General features: G+C 39.0%; 2 protein-coding genes across 2 annotated transcripts; both read right to left on the reverse strand.

Moving 5' to 3' along the window:
* On the reverse strand, positions 1–7,448 carry tm4sf18 (transmembrane 4 L six family member 18; the record flags this gene model as incomplete). Its single annotated transcript, XM_080506481.1, has 4 exons — positions 1–1,846; positions 3,250–3,392; positions 4,023–4,091; positions 7,269–7,448. The coding sequence occupies 4 exons, from the start codon at positions 7,446–7,448 to the stop codon at positions 1,648–1,650; spliced, it is 591 nt and encodes a 196-aa protein (XP_080362607.1). The 3' UTR covers positions 1–1,647.
* A 2,114-nt stretch (positions 7,449–9,562) lies between these two features.
* Positions 9,563–19,265, reverse strand: LOC308137255 (glutathione hydrolase-like YwrD proenzyme; the record flags this gene model as incomplete). Its single annotated transcript, XM_080505863.1, has 12 exons — positions 9,563–10,539; positions 11,584–11,679; positions 12,134–12,218; positions 12,615–12,797; positions 13,301–13,457; positions 14,379–14,550; positions 15,039–15,129; positions 15,198–15,350; positions 16,934–17,140; positions 17,988–18,141; positions 18,220–18,373; positions 19,166–19,265. 12 exons carry the CDS (start codon positions 19,263–19,265, stop codon positions 10,394–10,396), a joined length of 1,698 nt encoding a protein of 565 aa, XP_080361989.1. The 3' UTR covers positions 9,563–10,393.
* Positions 19,266–23,431: the final 4,166 nt, after the last annotated feature.

The following is a 23,431-nucleotide window of genomic DNA, read 5'->3' on the forward strand; positions in this document are numbered from 1 at the left end:
ACACCAAACATATAAATTTGATACAGTTTATTTGTATTCAAGCCAGCAAAACAAAACAAAATTGTACATTATAAAAATATGTCACTAAAATATATATAAAATGTCTGTTATCGCTGAACTATCATCTGAAAGACATAAAAGAAAACACTTTACAACAAATGTTCTGAAAATGCAAAAACATGTACAAACAAAAAAAGTCACACAAAAAAACTCTGCTTGTAATGCTCATGAGCTCCAACATGGTGTAAATATTCAACTCCCAAAAATAAAACTAGAGGGAAAGGGACACTTCGTGGACAACACGGCACATAATATATTCATGGGATTGTACAGTCCTTCACAACAGAACACATGGAAAGGGGTGCCCATAGAGATTCGTTATCTTGACACGCCATCAAATCAGCATACCTAAATATGTACATATGTGTTGTTTTGTGTTTGGTTTTTGTTTGTTTGTTGTTGCCACAGTAATACTTTCAATGACAATGACAGTTGTTGTTATGCATATTTACAGGAGAGCAGGAGTTTTAAAAGTGGAAGAGGATTACCAGACATTGGTGAGTATGTTGTATGCTTGTGAGTACTGTATATGTTGCAAATCCTGTTCCATGTCCAAGAATTATTGATGGCGCGGTTGTATCTGACCAGCTGCTGCTGTTGAAGAATCATCAATAAATGTGTGGACACTGTGCTTTAAGTCCTGTTTAGCGTTCTTGGTTTTCTTCACCCCTGGAACAGTTTTCTATGCTTGTGCTGTTAGTCAAATATGGTAATAATGAAGGTTTTCTAAGGTACTGTACCAGTGTTCTGTTTTAATACAGTGCCATCTAGTGGTACCAGATGCTGTGTACCGATATAACTTGATATATAAGTCACTTCTGCCAATCAAACATTTAAAAAAGGACAACTTATAGTTTGGAAAATACACTAGCTAGAGACTACTGGAGACACTAAATCGACACATCAATCGAAACATCTTGTCCCAATCCACAAAACTCTATTAGTTTCAGAGTTTTTCCCCCACACGCTCTGTCTTTTATATTTATATATATGTCATGGTGATTTTCATTATATACATAACTTGTTTGTAAAGGTCCCTGGGAACTCATGAAACACAGTTGGAAAAACTACCATAGATTATAATAGCCATTTTGATTTCAACAATGATGATAATAATACAGTCTTTGTTTCACAGTTAATGCACTTTCACCTCAGTGAATCTAGTGCACACACAAAACTATTGTCATGTGTCATTTTACTTTCTCATTATCTGCCTATGTTAGCATTATGAGACTGTTACTCAAGCATATGAAACACATTCTCTTCATCTTGTGGAACATGGAGGACATACACACCCACGTTATAGTATACAAAGGCACTACTAGAATGTTATCATACAGTAACTATGCATATCTGTCATGATGGTGTTTCCAGAGCAGGATCTTGCTGCAGTGACACCGACACAGGGGTATGTAGGGATGTCATGAGACCATGTGTGAAGACTTCCACCTGTGTGTGTGTCCATCAGTGTCTGCATTCATGTTTTGTTGTACAAATATCTATTTAAATGCCTTTTTTTTTTTTCCCAAAGTGCCCACATGCACATTCAGTATCTCAGTGCACGTGGGTCTTTGAACATATGTTTCTTTAAGCATTAAGACTATACTCCTGTTTATAGCAGCAGGGCCTGCACACTGCATTAACTAAACCATTTCCCAGTTGTAACAGGCAGATTATGAACTCCAGCACTGCCAAGCCCAGTAGCACACACAATAACGTGACGTTCCACTCCACAATGTGAACAGGCTGAAGACACTGTGACCAAGTCTCTGGTTGCAGCAGATACCTAAGACACACAGAGAGGGAGTGATTGAATTAAGTGAAAACATCAGGTGATTGAGGGGAGTGCTCATTTTAAATGTTTCTTCTTCTTTTCAGTAGTAAGTATACAAAATTTTAATAAACAGTTCTGAGTAATCATCATCATCATAATCAGCAGTAACATTTTGTTGTTTGTTTCTTGTAGTGTAGGTCTTTTCATTATATTTCACTTAAGTTTTTACCTCTTTGCATGTGTGCGTGTGTGCATGCGTATGTTTCAGGTGTTGTTTTGTTTTACTGGTTCTGATTATTATGTGTTGCTGATGATTTATGTTCAATTTTTAGCTTTTGCTTGTGCACATTTCATATATGTCCATGTCAATGTCTGCCTTCAGATTCTTTGCAGTGTGTTGGTCATCTGCCCCAGGCGTCTTCCTGTTGCTACGTTCTTCATGCGTTTCATTCTGATTGCTTTTTGTCAGCTGTGGCTTGTCGTGTGTGTTTATGTGTCAGTTGCCAGTTCGTGTGGATGTATCTTGCATCCTCCATGTAGACTGTATGTATGTATGCCTTGAGCATGAGGTCATAAAGAAGGTTTTGAGTTTGATGGCTAATGTGTGAAAAACAGTGACCATGTCAAAAACATTTTCATGCAGTATCAGTTTGTTTAGGTTTAGGCATCAAAGCAACTTGAATTGTTTGAAGAACAAAACAGCGTTTGTCTGTGATAATATTTACTTTTGTTGTCACATGGGACTCGAGCTTGGGCCTCTTGGGTCAAAGTACTAATCTGTTCCCAGCCTCTTTTAAAGGACTTTTATCCCACTTTAACTTAGTTTTCTCGGTCACAACATTGCATCTGTCATCATTACAGCCATTAGATTTTGTCATAAATGTACTGGATTCAGTAGATGAAGTTGAGCCCAGTAACCCCATATACAGTATCAGGAGTCTGATTGTATTGTATTAACTTCACACACTCATTTACAGCTGTGTTCATTTATACTGAAAGTGTGTTGCAAGGATCACTCTGCATATTAGAAAAACTAAATACAGAACAAAATCATTATAATCCACTTGTGATCGACAATATCATACATTATCTATCATGTGGTTCATTGAACAGCGTTTGCATACAAGTTTCTTTCAGTGTCTCTATTACACCTTTTATAAATATCTGATGGCAAAACAAGACAAAGGTCCAACTGTACAAAGTACAGAGCCTATCATATAATATTTTCATGTTGCTTTAATTGGATCCTACACAAAGCTGTGTTGGAAAAAGAAATTCTGAATTCATCTTTCATTATTATTGTATTTTTAATTATCATTATTATTTAAAATTATTATTAATATTATACATTTTGTAGATGTGGTGAGAATAATACTGTACACAAATCCTAACATCAAAGAAGAGAGTCTCCTCACCTGCCCCCCTGGTCAGCAAATGGATATGTCCATCCGAGAGTGGTGAAGCACTGGGGACCCTCCAATAAAGCGAATCCTGACATGACAAAACAGTAACCAGAACCCACCAGGCCGACCACAGCTGCCAATACTGAGCCGCACATCTGCAGAGCCAACAGAAGCACACAAAGGCGATTTGTCAGGATACGGTGAACACGTGTACATGTACAATAACACATGAATGTCTTCACTGTGTTATTGTACCTTTTCTGTCTTATATGGTTCAATACTGTGAAACAGAGGAAGAGTTGGACACACACACACACACACACACACACACACACACACACACACACACACACACACACACACACACACACACACACACACACACACACACACACACACGTGCACTGCAGCTGAGTATGTGGTTTGAATGGTGTGAGCCCGGCTTACTTTGTTGACTGTTACCTAACAATGGGAACCTTGTTGAGTTAGTATAGTGGGATTAGCAGTGGCATTCTATCTTATAAGGACTTAGTGTTGGCTTGCTTAATAACAACTGCAGGGTATTTATGCTCCAAGTAGTCGTCGACTATTGCTTGTGTGATATTAGCAAACTCCTCAAACTCTGTATCAGAATATTAATTGTTTTGTTTTGTTAGGGTTGGTTAGTTTGTTAACTTTTTTGTTATTTTTTTTTTGCTTGTTTTGCATTGTTTTGAGCAGCCTTGGCACCCAGTGTGAACTTCCTGCAGATTTTGGGGTTATTCATAGTTCAGCAAATTTCTTACCATCAAGCTCTCATTCCAGCAGCAACTACATTTCCCCAGAGTGATGAATACAACAGCTGGAACCAGCATCTGCAAGTACAGGAGCAGAGATAGAAGTTTTCAACTTTTCTCACAAATCTTCAAACCAGGTTTATTTGCAGTTTTTTTTTTTTACATTTAAATGTAAAACATACATTTGTCAGCATCAGTTGTGCTCAGGTCGAATGTATCCTGACCTGAAATTAAAATTCTGACCAGTTTTTCTTCCATGAGTCAGAAGATCTATAAAATCACCAAGGTTCTTTTCTCAAATACACCTTCAATCATAATTCACGATGTGGGATTTGCATGTTTCCCTGGTTGTGGGTGATTTTTGTCAGAAGCGTCCTCCAACAAACCAAAGCTACATGTACTGGTTTAACTAATCCACGTATGTGGTTGGCTCTTCACAAATCAATCAGAGCAAAAATGGGAGATGGATGGATAAATTACACCATGTTAAAAAGACATGTCAATTTGTTGGCCAGCTGCTTGAAACATTTGACATTTGACTTGAGACCACTCGACCATTATGGCGTTGTTCGACTTGTCCAGATATGCAAGACGAGTTAACACAGAATATTTTGCATGCATGTAAACACGAGAACTAAGGCACACTGTCTTTTTTTTTACACAACTGTAAGAGAAAGAGTGACGATGACGACCACCATCTGTTTGTTTCCCAAAAAAAGTCAATTTTATTTTCTCCCCTCCCTTCCCTTTTTGTCCTCTTTCCTGTGTTGTTGTCTCGCTCTGTGGCATTCAATCACATTATAACGGGGGGGGGGGGGGGGGGGGGAGTTCTCAAGGTTCTATATGCACATAGAGATCTCAAATCAAATCAAATTGTATTTATATGGCACTGTGTATGATAAAAATGCAGCAGAGAGTTTTACAGGATGAACTAAAAACAGTGAGTGAGTAAAAATTTCACTTCCTGCCTGTCCATCCAAAACATAATCTTTTAACAGGGGGAGAGGGAGAGAGACAGAGAGAGGGGGAGAGGGAGAGGGAGAGGGAGAGAGAGAGGGAGAGAGAGACTCACAGTAAGCAGGGAAATGCAGTGTGAAAATAAGGAAGAAGGAAAAAGGGGGAGGAATAGTGAGAGAGAGGAAGGGAGGATGCTAATAATAGATTTCTCAAAAGAGTTCAGTTTGCTCTTCAACTTTAAAAATTAAACAGAAAAGAAAAAGAAAGTTGAAAATATATCACCGTATAAATCTCAAACGGACACAAAAGACTATGTCAATGTCTGTTCAACTCACTGTGATGCCAAGAAGTAAGGCTCTTATTTGCATCATCATCCTCACTTGGAATTAGCTTCCACTGAAGGTCTGTTTGTAAAAGTTCTTCCTTTAAGGATTGCGTCTCATCACTAGTAACATTAACTCCCAGCTGTTGAGGCAAAAATAAGCTCCTTTTTGTAACGGCAACACATCTGCCATGCATGTCACTGACAGTAGCCCAATAAAGAGGAACGGAGAGCAGCTGGGTGAGAACATACCAGGCTGATGCACAGTTCAATGAACCATGACTCCTTGAGAATTGCTTCTTTTTTTTTAACGACCGAAAGATGCGTTCTTGAAGCTTTGCAAAAATGGATGTGACTAAACATGCTCAAACAAAAGTAGCTAACTCAAAAATAGCTTCAAAAACCATATTTTAACCCTCTGACTGAATGGAAAGTATCATATTTAATATTAGTTGGCTTATTTTCTCCACATACTCTGATGTTAAGCATTGTGGCAATGATGCAAGTAGATCAGTGTTTAATCTGTAGTTTACATAGTAAAGTTTTCACAGGGAACAGGAGTCAAAACGATATTTTGGAGAGTAAAATCTTAAGAACAGTGGCCAGCCACCATACAAATTTGTAAACATTAACAGAAGTCTGTCCTCAATTCATCTTTCTGCTCAGCTCAAGCATAAACACATCAGATCAGCTGTGTAGAGGGCAGAACGATTAACTGTGGATACACACAACACCCCATTGTTCCCACTGAGCAACTGCAAACAGATTCAGGATGAATGGTGTTTAAGTTTATGTCCCAATTTGTGTTCATTTTCTTCAACACTTTTTAGTCTTCTGGCTCACTGCAAAGTACAACAAAAAAATTTATTAAATTAAAATAATATATTCATATTAATCACCATTGGGAGTAAATACTCACAATCAACATGTACTGTGGCACTGCAACTTATTGATGTACATGTGTTTGTGTATCAACATCTGCCTTAACCCACCAGGGGAAGAGACAGGTGACAGTAAAGCCCCTTTAAAGGATGTCGCCCACAGAGATCATTCCAGATTCACATGGTTCAAACACCATCAAAGAGTCTCATTCATTTTGATCTAAATGAAAAAAAAGATATTGTGACACACAATGGTGAAAACATGATTTTAGAGAATATTGTTATGTTTATCCATATGATGATTTAGGTTTCAGTGAAGTTGACTCTTGAGTGGATGAACTCAACCACGTGGTATTGGCTACCTTAAATAATCCCCCATCAAAGGCCTCTTCCAGGAAGAATAAGCCAGTCTCACTGTAAGGCATTTTAGGCAATGTGTCATCCCTTTGTCTAAAACATCCTACTTTTATTTTTGTGACTTGAATTATTGCTTTTGGTGTGTTTGTATTATATTCTCCAATTTAACCTATATTAAGTTCTCTTACATGCACATTACTTGTTACACCGAGTTCTTTAACCCCTTTAACACATGTTGGAATGATAATTTGAATGGATTGTCTAGAAGTCTCAGTATGAACTGTGCTTCAAATCACGCTTATGTTAGCCTCCACAGCCATGAAGTTGGGAGGAGAGTTTCAAGTCAAAGAATGTGAGAGAAAATGCTGTATAGGTACAGTAAAGGAAGATTTAGCATCGCGCCTATGCAGAAAATGAATAAAAAATATTATTAATTTGTTGCATGAAGAGAAATTTGCAAAGATTATAGATTTAAAAAAAATTACTATGACATTATGACATTCATGAACTAAAATGACACCCTATGACTGGATAACCAAATGAAAACTTATAAGTTAATTAATATAGGGCTGTCCACTCTGATGAAGCAGAATATATTAAAAGCTTGTGATTATTCTAAATTATTAGACCTTCATGCCTTGTTACCTTCTATAGAATATGCCAATGCCCTGACTAAGAAATGCAATCAAACATACCACACGGACACAACTCAAGTTAAGTCTAACTTTAGTTACTCACCAACAATCCCCCTCCACCGAGTCCACCAAAGTACCAGATGTAGTTGGCCAGGCGGTACTGCTGGCTGTAGCTGATTTCTCCCATGGGAAACAGCAGAAGCAGGTTGGCCAGGATACAGCAGAGGGCCAGAGGCAACAGAGCCATGCCCAGGGACCTCGCAAAACCCACCGAGCAACACATCGCTCACCAAAAAGTCACACGGCTGCAGTGAGGAGAGCAGAGAACAAGAATGGGCTGAGGAGGGCAAGAAGGGAGAGAAAAGGGGAGGGAAGGGTCTGAGCAGCTGGGGAGCCAGGAAACAAAAACAAGTAAGGAGGGCCTGCTGTGTGTGTGTGTGTGTGTGTGTGTGTGTGTGTGTGTGTGTGTGTGTGTGTGTGTGTGTGTGTGTGTGTGTGTGTGTGTGTGTGTGTGTGTGTGTGTGTGTGTGTGTGTGTGTGTGTGTGTGTGTGTGTGTGTGTGTGTGTGTTCAATGACACAACATGCGTGAGGACGCACACTCACAGGAAAAGACCTGACCAATGGCCCCACAGAGCCTGTGTGTGTGTACGTACAGCCTTTTGGACAATATGGAAAACATGATCACACATTGCAGTGACCCAAAACCTATAGTTCCTGTTTTGTTCGGTTTTTATACGCAGTCAATTTAAGAGCAAAGAAAAATGCTGAAATTATTATTTCAGAAAATGGGACAAAATTTCCAGATCAAATGTCTCCAAACTGAATGCATTTCAATAATCAACATTGCGTCAGCCAAAATAAGTGACATGAACTAGAAAACCTTTGGCCAGAAACAGTAATTCATCTAAAATCTATACAAATTGTGAAATTTAGAGTCATGGGGGGCAAAAGTACACTGACGGGCAATTGCCCTTAGAAAAACCCATGCACAGGGACAACATGCAAACACCACACAAAATACCCAACTTGGAATATTCCCACTAAGAAGAGAGTCACCACTGCAGCACAGTGTGGCCTCACCATATGACATAACACATGATATGTTTTTAAGAATGCTATTTGGTAGTATGAAGCTTTTCTTACTGAACAGGCATCATAACATTTATATTTTTTTCCCTGAAAAACAGCTTTGATGATCCTCATTATATGAACACAGACAACATGTTAGGGCTGCTTTTTCAGACAACATGACAGAACATTACTGCTAAATATGCAACGTCAGAAAATCTTAAATATGTGTCCCTATAAGTGTAACTCGGGGCCCTAACAAATTGTAAGCGGTTTTAAAATCCACCAGGAATGTAGTACACTCAGATAAACTGCACGGTAAAGTCGACCTGACTGCTAATGAACTTCAACTAACAAGCTGCGCCGATTAAGGCAGATTATGTAAAACGGAGGGTGTGTTTGGGAGCAGGACACATGGCTCTTTATAGGAGTAAACGAGCGGTACCAGTCGGAGTTTGGAACTGTAAGACGATCATTACCAAAACAAAGTCCAACACCATGTTTCTACATCAAGGGATTAGTGTCGAAGTGGAAGTATGTTTGTAATGGCAGCTAATAAAGTATAAGCATTTCCAACATTACTAACTCAATCACAATTGTCAAACGAGTCAAAAGAAGTGACTCAAGACCTGGCCATGATTCCTTGTCTCGTCTCCTCGTGGCTTCACCAATGCTGTTCTCTTGACTAAACTGGCAAGTCTGACAGAATGCGGAGGCATTTAAACTCTTTGTGTGTGTAACTCAAGCTGTCTTATGTTAATGGGCCTCTATCTATCTATCTATCTATCCTTTTTATGCATCTTTCTTTATTCAATTCATTTATTCATTTTATTACTGTACTTGTTCTGTTTATTGCTTCGTTTCCTGAATGGGAATTACTTTGAGCGCCCAACCTGGAATATTGCCGGGGCTCACGGCGTTCCCTGGGTGAGGTTGAGAATGTTAGACTGTCCAGTAAACGGACAGCTCTGCTTTTCATCTTTATCACAGAACCCTGGTACATTAATTACATCACTGTGGCTGAACCTGCAACTTTCGCCAATCCAAGAGGTGAGAACCGTATGTTGTGCTGGTAACAATTTTTTGGGGGAAACGAAACAAAACAAATTAAAACACCAGCATAATTAATTCAAACTCTGATAAAACACTGATTATTTAGTTAATATGAATATTTCTTGTTTGAATTAATGTAATAATTTTTTTTTGCATCTCTAAAAGGACAGACAGACAAACGAACGGACAGAGAGACAGATTTACTTAGTTGCAAATATGTGAAAATAACTGACAATTATCTCAGAGATTAGAAAAGTCACAATTTGTCAGGAAAATAAAATACTGTGGTACATTATTTTTCAATTAATGGGTCAAGATGAAAGACCAAGCAAGTGTCACAATCAATCGCACCCTGCAACATCTTCCCCACTATTTAAACATTTAGGTTTGAATCACTGAGATCAATCTTTATAATATTACACAAAACTCTTAAAAAGTAAAAACTGATGAATCGTACAAGAAAAGCATTTCAATACAGATATTAGAGCAGGATGAAATCAGGAACCTCACTGAGGAGTGTTGCAGCTGTTAAGGCAGTGTGTCTGCTGTGAATCTGACTTGTGTAATGGCAGAAATTGTTGTTACATTATACAGGTTTCTTGTCAACAGTTTATGAAGCTTTTATTCGAAGCTTCGAGTCACAAGTCACACAGAGAACAGAATTGTCTGCATGAGAGTGCACAGAACTGTGCAGACACAGAATGTTTGTACCTATATACTATATTTCATATTATACACTAGTACCTTTTGGAACACAGACCTAGACTATGCAATAGGTGTTAGTTTCGTAAGGTCTATGCTGAGTTTGTGTCTCAAAAGTTCAGTGTTTGTGTGCTTTTTGCATGAACTTTTGTGGAGCAACAGGGAAAAGTTAAACTGAGGTTTCAAATATATAATTTTGCCTTAACACATGTCAATCGATAACCAACACACTAATCATTTGGCACAATTATCAAGTTCATAAAAAAAAACAAAAAAAAAACTATATCTTCAAGAGGATAGTGAAGCAGTGCTCTGCAATCAAGTTGTAGGAATTTGTGTTAGTTTGACTAGTTTCCGAAGATTTTGTCTGATTATTGCGTAAACTGAAAAGGTTCAAAAGTTGTCTAGTATCCCAGCGCACATCCGTCAGCTCGAGGATCTGATCCCGCCCACAGCACCCGGGAAGGAAGACCGGCATGAGTGGCAGAGGGATTCCACCAATCCCCCACCGTGATGATCTGTCCCCGTCCAAACCGAGACCTCTTGTGTCCTGCGACGTCAACAAAAAGGTCAATGGAAGAGGCTCAATAGAGGCCATTAGTTCATACCTAATCATATTTGCACTGCAACCCAAAATGTCTCGTCTCATTTACATCATCGTCATGAGGTGAGTGTTGGTATCACGCGGCGTTAAAGTGATTGGAGGAATACGGGGGATACGGATTACCGTATGTACAATTCAGCAAGAAAAACAAATCACATACAATAATTTTGGTGATTTTTTTTTTAAATGTTGAGCATAATTATTAAAACAAAATGTGTTACTTTTTTCCCCCTTAAATTTTACCATCCTATTTTATAGTAAGTATAAGAACAAGTATATTTTATAAATGTCATAAGAAAATATTCAAACACAGTGGAAGGGCAGATGAATCTGACTTAATAAATCCTCTGACTACAACTTTTAGATAGCATTCTTTAACAAGTATTACCAAAAGATTGGGAATATTCATTTAAAAATAGACAAGTACAAGCGTTTAATGCCGACAATGTGTTTTAATACTCTGAAATCTACTTCACTGCGGTGTTTGTTGACGCAACAACAATAGTGCTGGTTCAACCTCTGGCATTCAAGAAAAACAACAACTCAAACTGATAGTAGATGTCATGCAGAACATTGGTGGTCTTAATGCATGTGACACGTGACGTCACTGAAAGTTGCCTCCGTCAGTGGAGGGAAGAGCAACAAAACATCCATCCTGTTTGCAACAGGAAGGATGACAGTTCCCATGGTCTCAATGCCACAGAGGGAACAACATATTTCAGTGGAGGTCTCGGTGCTTTGTGGACGTTACTATACCAGACATCAAAATAAATGCTCAGGTAACTCATTGACTTTTGACTGTGATACATGTGACCTGAGGTGGATGTTCAGAACAAATGGGAAACATGACATATGTCCATAAGAAGAATCGTTTTTAAGTTTCTATTGGTTTAAGTGATCCGCCTGTTTCATCAGTGATGCTGAACCTGACATGCAAGTAATAACACGCAATCTTCTGAACCAATGACCTGTGCTTATTAACAAATGTACCTCCAACTGGCCAGTTGACTTTGTGACCTCGTCTTTGCAGTTCCTCGGCCACCTCCCGATCAACCCCTTCCTCCAAATTAACCACCCACTCGTCACCTGGAAACACATAACCAAATTTAAAAAAAAAAAAAAAAGTTTTTTTTTTTTTTTTTTTTTTGGGGGGGGTTATGTGGAATCGAGGCGAGTTTTACAGAATCTCTTAAAGTCATTATGAATAAATATGGTATGAATTTAAAAAACAATACAGTTAATAAGAAAGCCTTAATAGGTTTGGTAAAGCTTGTAAAAGCTTTTTAGTAAGGCTGGATTACACACTATAACTATAAACAAATACAGGTAGGTGACATTTTACAAAATAATGAATGAACTCTTAAATTTGTAAAATTGTTCAACATTTTTTTTTGACAATAGGGTAATGGATGCAGTGGAAGTCACAATATTGAACTTACGTTTTGAATACATTCATAAAACACATTGTTAATAAACAAAATGATCATATAATGCAGGTTGAATACAAAAGTATGTTTGAATAGTGTGTATGTGTTTTTACCTTTGTGGTCATACTGAACATACACTCTCGGTGCATCCAAAGCTCGCTGGGGATTCATTTCAAACTCCAACATATTCAGTAAGACCTTCACACAGAAAGCAAAAATGATAATACTCAACAGTCCATCCATTCATCCATCAATACTGCTTCATCAATCCAGAGAAGAGTCAGATCCATGCATATGAGTGACGGTCGGTAAGCCCTGGACACGTCGCAGGTCATCATATTGCAAACATGGGAAAAACGACAACACACACACACTATCACACATACACACTAAATTTAGATAGACCATTCAACCTTTAACCTTTTTTGAACTGAACTTGGGTATCCAGAGTGCCCACTTGGGAGCCCCAAATTAGCCATGGATCAAACGTGAACCCTACTCAAATCAATAATGACCATGCCGAAACGATTCATCATATAGCCAATAATAATTGTACTTTTATTAAACACCATCTATGTTCCATGTGTCTGTCACCTGGATGTGCCCTTGTGGTTGCATGAAAGCCCCCATCACTCCAAAAGCAGCGAGGAGACGTGGTTTTTCTGATTTGGTGGGAGAGTCGGTGAGGAGAGCAGGAATTATGGTGTGGTACGGCCGTTTCCCCCCAGCAACACAGTTATTGTCGGTACGGACCAAGGAAAAGTTGGAACCACGATTCTATGAGAGACCAGAAATCCGTTGTCACGACAACTATAACATGACACATGTCAGTAATCAACCCCTTGTTTTCATATAATTGTCTTTGGAAAACAGTGGGAAAAAAAGAGTAGGTCGTTGGTTATGAAATAAGGAAATGTACATTTGTTTGATATCTTATTTAAACATAAATAACTCAACAAATACTCAATAAATATTCCTCCAAATGTTTACAAACATTTTGAATATAGAATTAATGGAAACTTCCACTTTTAGATTGTTTTTACAGTGCCGATAAAAGCTATAGCAACACCTTATATAATGTAGAGACTTCCATAAGTACCGTGTCCTTGACTAATTTGATTTCATTGCTTCTATTTGAATATGTTTATAATCATTATTTCCATGCATACTTCAATATTTCACTAAAATTCACTAAAAGCAAGTTGCAAGACAATGGAAATATGTTTTATGCTGCCACATAACCCACAAAACCAATAAAGACTCTTTCTGGCCCTCCTGACCTGCAGTGAAAAGCCGCAGTCTTTTGGGACGAGCCCGGTCCCAAAGTTTGCATAGATGCTGTTGACAAATGAACACGCATTGCCATGGCTGTCAATGACACAGAAATAGACAGTTTCGCTTCCTGTCATCTGGGCAGGCTCCACGTGCTCCATCACCCTACAGATTAACACACAAACGAAATACAGATAAAAGAGCGTGACAGAGAGGCTTTGAACAAATGTCATGTTAATTGCTGGTCAAATCCTGGACTTTGAAATGTCCGTGAAAGCTGTGGCTAAAAAGAGGCCTCAGTTCATCCGTCCTCAACACTTTTCTCCAGAGAGCAGGACAACCAGCATCCCTCTGGGGAAGGAGCGCAGCAGTGTACCAAACAGAAAGTCTCTGGAGAGCGTGATGAAGGCAGCTGAAATGATTAGGTCACACTGACTGAGCCGGCTGAGGTTTATCCCAATAACTCAACCTCTCAAAGAAAAAAATGGATCAACATTTGCTGTTCAAAGTACCTCAGTCTCAAGTGAAAAACAACAAAGTTCCAAAACAGTTTCATCCTACTAAACACTACAGCAATTTAGTTTATATTATGAATATACAATTTCACTGGTAAACATCATAATGCCAGGTTTTTAAACATGGTGGCATTTTAAGGGATTCACTTATATAGTTATTCACTGAAATGTATATGTGTGTTTTTTGGTTATTAAGTTGGTTGTGAAATACAAATCAACTCAATAAAAACTGAAAAATAAATAATGATGGCAGCTTGTGAAAAACACAATACCACAGAATATTTGTCTGTGTGATGATGTGCAAGTATGTGTTTTTTTTTTTTCTTTAATTTCATTTCATCTTTCATTGTCATCTGTGTATTTGTCATATGATCTGAAGTTCAAAGTCTAAAGAGCCGCCCAGTGAATACACATTGTTGGCAGATTACACACCCTACGAGAGACGAGGCAAAAAAGGGGCAACCGTTAAGGTCAGGGGAAGTAAAATTCTGCCGTCATATCTAAAGTCAACAGAAAATGACTGTGTGTGTGTGTGTGTGTGTGTACCAGTATATACCACACACACACACACCTCTCCATGCTTATGCGTTGTGCTTGCTGGTGGCTGTAGCTCTTGGACATGAGGGTTTCCAAAGGGATGGTCACATGTTCTGGGTCGCTCACATAGTGCCGAGCATCTATTAGCGCCAAACGAACAGCCTCCACCAACACATGGATGTAGTTGGCAGTGTTATGGCCCATGGCTGCACGCAAAGAAATGGGTTATTGCACATACAGTATTATTTAATGCAATCTTTACAATTATGCATTTGGAGGAAGACATCCGGTGCCTTCTTGAGACTTGAGCTTACATTTGAAAGACTTACCAACTACATAAACAGAAAAATGCTGCACGTAACAAAGATAAACGTGACAAAATAAATGAATTGGCAGTAGTGGCTACTAGCTGGTGAAATATATTTATGGATTCACCTTTTCTCATCTAAACTTTATCTATCATAAATGATATTTGAAGATGGTTTTGATTTCTTTTTCAACAGTGATAAGAGGAATGCATCAAGAAGCACAAGGTTTTGAAATCTTGAAAGCTCTGGAGTATTGGATTGTATTTAATCATCCTGTTCATAAGCCCTCCAAAAAAGATATTCTCGACAGAAGTGCTCAAATCAAATATTCTACACAAGATTGTTGTTGTGTCACCATGGATTTTTAACTGCGTTGCTGTAGTTACCCTTAAGTTGAGGGAAGTGCTCCAGTATGTTGAGAAACATTAAGGCGACAAGTCCCTGACCGTTGGGAGGAAGCTCCCACAGTCGCACGCCCTGAACACATAAGAAAGTCAATCACTCCGCTTATCACAGCATCAAACGAAAGACAATATTTTCCTGACCTTATAATCTGTGCTTATAGGAGTGATGACCTCACTATCATGGCGGCCGAGGTCCTCTAATGTCATGACTCCTCCGTTTTGGTTGATGGTCTCGACGATGGCTTGGGCAACTCTGCCCTGGTAAAAAGCTGGTTTGCCATGCTCCCCCAGCGCCTGTGAATGGATCAGTCCATGTAATATTATCTTCATCAAACAGTCACAGAAAATATTATAATCGCTGTACTCTTTAATGAATAACTCTCTTCAGCTTATATGTTTTCTGTCCATCAACAAGTTTTAAATCCACAAAAAAAGCACACAACTAAAATGATGGTGAGCAAGAGGAATGTGGGGTGTAAATGGGCGTACCACTACTGTTGTATGCATTCTTCAGTGTAATCAATGTAATTGAATGAACTGAAGGGCGTGAGTAAATATGTGACTTTTCCTGACACAGGAAGTGACACACTGTCTGTCATTGTGGAGGATTGACCATTATGATACCTTGGAAACCACCAGTCAATGGGGTGAGGTCACTGCTATTGTTTCTCCCGCTGCAGGGAAGTTGATGTTTGTGAGTGTGTCCACGTATGAAGAGAGAGCTGAGATGGGCGGACTTGACATTTTTTTCTGCATTACGTATGCCTCAGTGTTTCATGTGGTAAAACACTATCAAGCATCAATCGATGTGTCCTTTAGTGGTGACACACAGACCGACAAACACACACTCGCATGAACTCATAGAGACCCCAGCCAAACTCAGAATCAGTGTACTTTTATAGATATTACCACATCCAGCTAATACACATTACACATTCATTTCATTATGATTTTTTTTTGGAGACATTGTGTGATGAATCTCACACAATCATTAGTTGGATACTGAAGGCTGTGGAGTTAGAGATGCCTTAACCAGTGTGCTCTCATTTAGGGTGTCAGCTGTGGTCATTCTGAATGATGAAGGAAATAAATATTACCGAGAGATTCAAGACTGACTCTAACCCAACAAAAGCACTATATTTTATAGCAGTCCAATTAAATTTACTAGTAATCTGAGCTATAAGCAGGAGAGAAACAATGTCACATGTGTAGCAAAATTTGGTTTTTGTCATATATAAGTGAGATTAAAATCATATGGGCAACCCAACACAGAACCAGAGAGAAATACACCCAATAATTTGATCATCTTTCTGCAACGTAATTTTGTCACTACTGGACTTAACTACGACAAGATATGTTCAAACTCATTTCAAGTATTACACCTCAGAACAAAGCAGTGAAGCACATGACCACACCTTGACGTCGGATGTACATAGAACCGATTTGATGGTTGCTTTAAAGTCAAAACTATATAATTTCTTACACATTTGTACCAGCTCCACCTCCACATCCCAACAGTTTCCTTCTGCCTGTCCACTGTTTTCTTTACAAATGTTGTTGTACCCTGAAGACAATCTGTTTTTGATGTGTTCCACTCCCTCCCCTCGCTGTTTTGCTTACTACCATATAATTTACAATCCTTCCTTCCCCTGTCTTCCTTATTTTACTCCCACATTATGTTGAACATTCAAATAGGTTGAGGGTTGAATGCCCAGTAACCCCTGGAGTGCATCTCAGGTCATCCTTCAATCAGAGCCAAGTTGAGTTTGAAGAACCTAATATAGCCTTGGACCTGGGTGTGGTTACTCTAAAGCACTACATGTATCTGCTCAATTACCACCATGAATTTGTTTTACCCTCCAATTGTAAGAATTTACCTTCAGGACATGAGCCAGGGATGTGTTCCTGAATATTTGTCCACATTTGGGCGCATGACCATCAATCAGCAAGTCCCCACCTAGTTCCTTCCCACCATCTCGTAGAGCTGACACAGACTTTTCCCAATGGTGAGCTGTTACTTCTGCAACAGGAAATCCCTCTTCAGCAAGCTTCACCGCCCCACTCAGCACCTCATGCAGGGCCAGCTGGGGAAACAGCCGAAGGAAACACATGGTTATTACAGGAAACTTTACTGAGCAGGAAGGGTGAGTCATTGTTAAATAAGTGTGAACACGTAGTGACCAAAACTCATTTGCAACTTTAATTAATAGAACAAGAAAAATTATTTGATTTTCTTTGATCAATATTTGAGTACATTGATATCTATAGTTCCAATGTGTCAAACGCTCACTCGTGATAATTAACTGCTTTGATACTGAGGAGGGTCTTTTTAAATATTTGTCGCTGCAAGTGAAGAAGCTCACCCAAAAAAACAAAGATCAACAAAAGGCCAATTGAACCGAGCAACTCTCAGGAGGTAAAGAGGTGCAAAAGATGAATACGTTTGGGCTAACCCTTTCAAGCAAGTATTTTAACAAAATCACTCAATTTTTTATGTTGCCCCAAAGAAATCAGGTCAATAAATTTGATATTTTCCCCAAAACACAAAAGAATCATGAACGTTTGGAAATAACAGTAGTTTTGTATGTCTTGTGGAAGCATTTGAAGTTTTTATAAATTAAATGTTTTCATTTGTTGTTTTTTCTTTCAACAGACACAATAAATTTGACAAGTCGATTTTAGTTCATTTTAGTGCTATCTTGGATACATTTTCAAAGGCGTAGTGAAATTCTTCCTCATTTGGTCATGTTGACATCAAGTAAAAAAAAAAAAAAAAGTCAGTTTTTGTGAATACTGACTGTATTCGAATTAAAGTGTAATACAGTGTTCATGTTGAAGTGTTAATAAAGGGTCATATCCTGTAAAATCCTATTCCAGTGATTTTGGCTAAAACAGCACCAGCACAAATGTCACAAATGAATACAGACAAACCCTGTGACTTCCAAACATCTGAACGGTGTCACACCAGCATGCAGGGGCCCCTGGCACAGTCACATTCAAGGCATCAAACACTGAAGGAGGGGCCTCTGCAGTGTAACCACGACTTTCCATGTAGTCCAGGGTCTGAGCTTGAGCGGAACGACCACTGAGGACACAGAGAGCAGTTCAGATCAGGGCTTTCTGAGAACAGGAAAGATAGGAAAACCAATAAATGAATCTCCACCTTCCATTAATCCCTCCGATCTCTCCAGTCTTTGCATTGTAGAATAAGCAAAAAGCGTCACCACCAGGACCGGTGCTCCCCGGCTCTGTTACTGCCAGAGCTGCTGCTATAGCGACTGCAGCATCTGCTGCATTGCCACCACTCTTCAAGATATCTAAACACAAACACACCTATGAATTACTCATCAATAACAGCAGCAGTCGTGTCACAAAAACACAATACAATTTGGTCATAATTGTGGTAAAATAATGAAATGATGGAGGGGAGCTTTGCAAGGTTTCTCAGTAAAGATGTCCAGATAATGTGTATAATAGGAGGCTCAATGGCATATCTGTCAGTTGATTGAGCCTTTATATTGGTGAGGTGTTTAAATCCATGAAATAGAATGACAATGATCAAGAAGGTGTGGCTTTATTGTCTGTACATTTTCCTTTGTGTTTAAACCGAATGTTGTTAAATGTTACTGTATAAACCTTGTCCTAATTCAACATTTGAGCATCATCTGCAGTACACTCAGTACTTTTTGTAGTACTAGGGTCATCAATTAACCTCGCATGCATGTTTTTGGACTGTTTGAGGACACACAAGAACATGCAAACTCCACACACAAAGGCTCAGCCATTATTTAAACCCACAATAAAAAAAAAGAAGTTGTCCTGTACTCTTTTTCTTTGAGAGTTTCAGGTATTTATGGCATTTGTTGATACCATTATTGCATCGAAACTTTGATAAACTCCAATGCAAAACTTTAGTGTCTCTACTGCGCAGCAGCATAATACAATAGAGGAGGGACATTAGAAGCTCACAGCGTAAAACATTGACCAAAGTCACAATCAAACAGATTAAAAACGTAAAAACGATAGATTTATAGAAATTGGGGCAACTTTTTGAGGGGCTGGGACTGTGTCGTCTCTATGGTAACTTATGGTAACCACCCTGAACTCACCCAGTCCCACGAGCGAAGCTGTGTGCTGGCTGGATGCCACACATCCGTGCAAACATACCACAGGAGACCTCCGAGAGGAGAAGGGCAGGTCTGTGTCCATCCTACTGCGATTACCAGCAAATCTCGGACGAAAAAATTGTCAAAGTCGAATAAGGTTACACCGTTTCAGACTTTGAACTTAAGCATCGATTACTTGATAATCGACTACTGAGACTTCAGCAACTGGACGCCAGCCCAGAATAGATGATCGCAGATGACACCGATACCAGGAAAAGGGAATAACTATTTGTAATCGTTTCTCTGTTTATTTATTTCTCAACATTTACGAATTACTTTGGTAATTAGTTCATCAACGAGAAAATAAATACTAAAAATACTACTATTTTTATGTTATCGTTAATATGATATAAGCTCACTATTTTGTGCGTTTTTCCTCATACAGTTAACATCTACTGAGCTGGACTGTTTATAAGTAAATGTCTTCATATTGGTGTGTCACTTCTTTACCTGATTTCTACAACGAGCTTGATTTCTGCATCTCTGCAATGTTTGAAACGTAAATAAACATTTCTTCAAAAGCTTGATTTGTTACTGTGTGAACTGTGATTAAGACAGTATACATTTTCCAAATGGAATAAAATGTGATATATATATATATATATATATGAGAAAAGCTGCATGTACTAAATACTCTCATTTTAGTGTTAAAGTTGTAAAATCCACGTTTAAATACAGCTTCGTGTGGCTTTCTAGCTTATTGATATTTCCCTCATTGTGGACTGGTGAGTCGAGCCAAACGTAAGAATACATTTTAATGTAATGGCGCCATCCAGAGGACATAGACATATTTACTTTTACAGGATTTCTAAAAGAAAGGAAAAGTTATATGTATTTGGAAACTTTGTGTAAAAGAAGAGGACAGTTTTAACATATTGAATCCTTGAAGAGTTACAGTCTGGGTTACTGCTCCTGTATCGTCTTTAAAAAGTCTCCAAGGAATTTCTCCTGATTGGGCAGATGAATATCTAATATGTTCTGGCCATTAGGTCAGAGGCCAAAATCACTATCATTGCAGTTTTTAAGTCTTTACAACATATAGACAGGCTACAATTGTAGATTCTAAGTGTTTGTTTCTATGACTAGGTGGAGGAGGTTCCTGGTGAAACATCACAGTCGGACCTGGCTCCTGATGATGTCATGATTCTTGACACCAAGACCACGGTATGTCTCCACTGTTATTCACTATCTTGCCATTACTTTTCATTCTAGATTATATGATTCCTTAAATTCCTCCGGTCTTTTCCTTGATCAGCTTCTTGTTTGGATCGGATAAGATTCCAGGGAGGAGGAGAAACAAGGAGCAATTAAAATTGGTAAGGGAAATTAATGGATATGACCTGAAGAGTCAGTGTGGGAGAGATTTCATCCTACTAATAGTTTTTTTTCTGTACTCATAGCTGAACAATACCTGAAGTCAGACCCCTCCGTCCGCACTGGTGTCCCCATCTCCACCATGAAGCAAAGGGAGGAGCTTGCTATGTTCACCGGCTGGTTCTACAGCGGCTGCTACTGATATTAGTGGAAACAACACAAAGAAACCTGGTCAAAGCTGGTTAACCGCTATGGTTCTGGTCTGGGGCTTTGAAAAAGACATAATGTCAACAACCATGACAGTCAACACATGATATTCCACTATTTTTCAACAATAAAAGACTTGTGTTGCTTTGGAAGTGGAGCTCTTATAATAAAATGCAAACAACAACAACATGAGTGTGTAAAATCATTAATGGGAAAGTTTAGGAAATTTCGCTTTGCTTCCGGTTTTTAATATTTCATCTTTTCCCCTGCTTTGTAATCGAGTCCAAGGGGTTAAAAAAAACAACCTATTCCACTGTGTTGTTCATATTAGATGAAGCTCAATAAGCCAGAGGGAGGCCAGGCTGGAAGCTCATCTTCAGGCCATGTGCATGCGGCCATAACTGCTGAGTTGCAGACTTGTAGAGCTTCATGGGTAAATTTGGGTTTGAAAGGCTTTCTTTAAACACGCTGAGAGGATTTCATTACGTTGGTCTTTGGTTCTTTGAAATGCTGTCATGCTGCTTATTCTCTTTAGCTTTGTATTTCAATTTCATCCCTGTCTTTTTGTTTTTGAGTCCAGTTTGCTGCACTGCATTACTATTGCCTCAATTTTCAGCATCAAATTCAAATCATGTCAATATCAGTGGTACAAAAGAGGAGTAGAAGTGGCAAAGATGATGCTGCGTTCAAATTAAAATAGGAATGTAGACGAGAAAACATGTTCACTGAAGCTGAAGCGACGACTCTTAGCAGAAACACACTTGAAGAAAAACCACAAAATAAAGTTTATCCACTGTTGTGGACTTGTGAGTTTTATTTGCGCTACAAAACATCAACAATCATCACGTTTAAACAATGAATATAAAGTACAAAAGAATGCTACTCATCGTATGGTAATAAAAACAAATGAGAGAATGACAGTGAATTAAAAACTTTTTATTGTCACTGCTGAGGTGGGGCGGCAGCGGGGAGCTGTTGGTTCGCTGCATTAAGGAAGGAGCTGGCGATGTTATGTACTGGATGGATCATTCCATCGCTGTCCACCCAAAAGAAGGCAACAGGCATCACTGGCGTCGGAGGAGGGTTGAGAGGCTGGTGGTGTCGCCCTCTCCCCCGCGGTCGTTTTTTGGCCTAAAAATAGAAAATACATTTAATCACTAAGTTGATTAAAAAAACAAAAACTGTTTAGCAGTTTGATTGACGTCTTGTGAACATTTATGAGTTTTAGGTGAGGAGAGAGTTCCTACATAGTTTGACGCAGTCGACCAGCCTGGATGCCTCTCCTGGTGGCGCTCCGCCTCAACTTTGGCGAGGTCATAGTTCCTCTGCTGCTCGTTGTGTGACAAGGACTTCCACTGTGGAGAGACGACAACATGTTGTCAGCACACACAACGACAAGCCAGCTTCTAAACATGAGTAATGAATTTGTATCTCCAACATGTAGGAGCCGACAACTCACCCTCTTTCCGACCTCCGCGTTCACGGCCGCACTCCCCTTTGTGCCGAGAGCTGCCGCAGCGATGGTTCGCTGCTCTTTTAAAAACAGCATAAAGGCATTTGGGGGCTTTGTCACGTGCGGCTCGTGATCGCTGTCCTGACGACGTTTTCTTTTCCTGCAGGAACCAAAAACAAATGTTCAGAGCAAGCATTCAGGAAGACTTCAAACACAAATCGACATGTAATAGGATGTCTGGTGTTACACTCCAACATGTGATTCACAGTCAGGCCTCACTGACACTTAGTAAACGGAGGTTTTGTCGCTGAGCAATGACTCAGAGCTTGAAGTAAAGCTCTGGTAAATAAACTGAATGTAATGATGTTCATGTAGGTACAAACAGCCAGAAGTGTATTTAGAGGAGTGGACAACCTAAATAGAAATTTGCTGAAAATCAAGTATATTTTAAAATGTACTTTATAGAATAAAGCAGGATCTAATTAAAGATAAGGGTGGAACTGTTGTCACTTTCTTCCACTGATGTTGTTAATTGATTACAAAGTGAGAACCTATTTATTATTGTCCTATAACTTTGAGATACTTTTTTAGAGAAACATTGCCATTAACTAGTCACTCACACCCCCGCATGTCTGAAATGTGTCTGTCTTAATCAAAACTAGAACTGTTGTTCGATACAAATCAGTCACAATGGCTGTGCTATATCGACCGGCTGCCTGCCACTTCCTCTTATGACTCCAGGTACACAAAACAGACTGTAGAACATTAACCATTGTGTCTTCAATGATGTGTCTTTGTGCACACAAAGGTATGTTATTCTTCATTAATGATCCCCTGTGTGTGTTTGCACATTGTGTGTATTTCTGTGTGGGAGAGATACTGCCAAATCGCATCTGGTTAATGTAAACCTGAAAGAGAGAGGGGGGCAGATGGGAGTGCTATAAATGTTCAAATGAAGGACCAACCATCCTCAGAAACAGAGGCAGGTGAAACAGACAGCATCTACTCATTTCACCTCCAAACTTTTTTTTTTAAAGGTGTTGAGGAGCTGCAATCACAGGTGAACAAAAGGTCTATACCGAGGGCTGCTGTATTTTTTTCTTTTAACTTTTAACTGCTTCGACAACTTTGGATTATTTACCTGGGAGACAGGCCTAAGTGGAGTGGTTTAAAGTTCATAAGATACTTCTCTAACCTCAGGAGTTGTTGGTGTTTGAGGCAGTTTCAGAACCAAA

This window comes from Blennius ocellaris, assembly GCF_963422515.1.
Source record: "Blennius ocellaris genome assembly, chromosome: 12".
NCBI classification, from domain to species: domain Eukaryota; kingdom Metazoa; phylum Chordata; class Actinopteri; order Blenniiformes; family Blenniidae; genus Blennius; species Blennius ocellaris.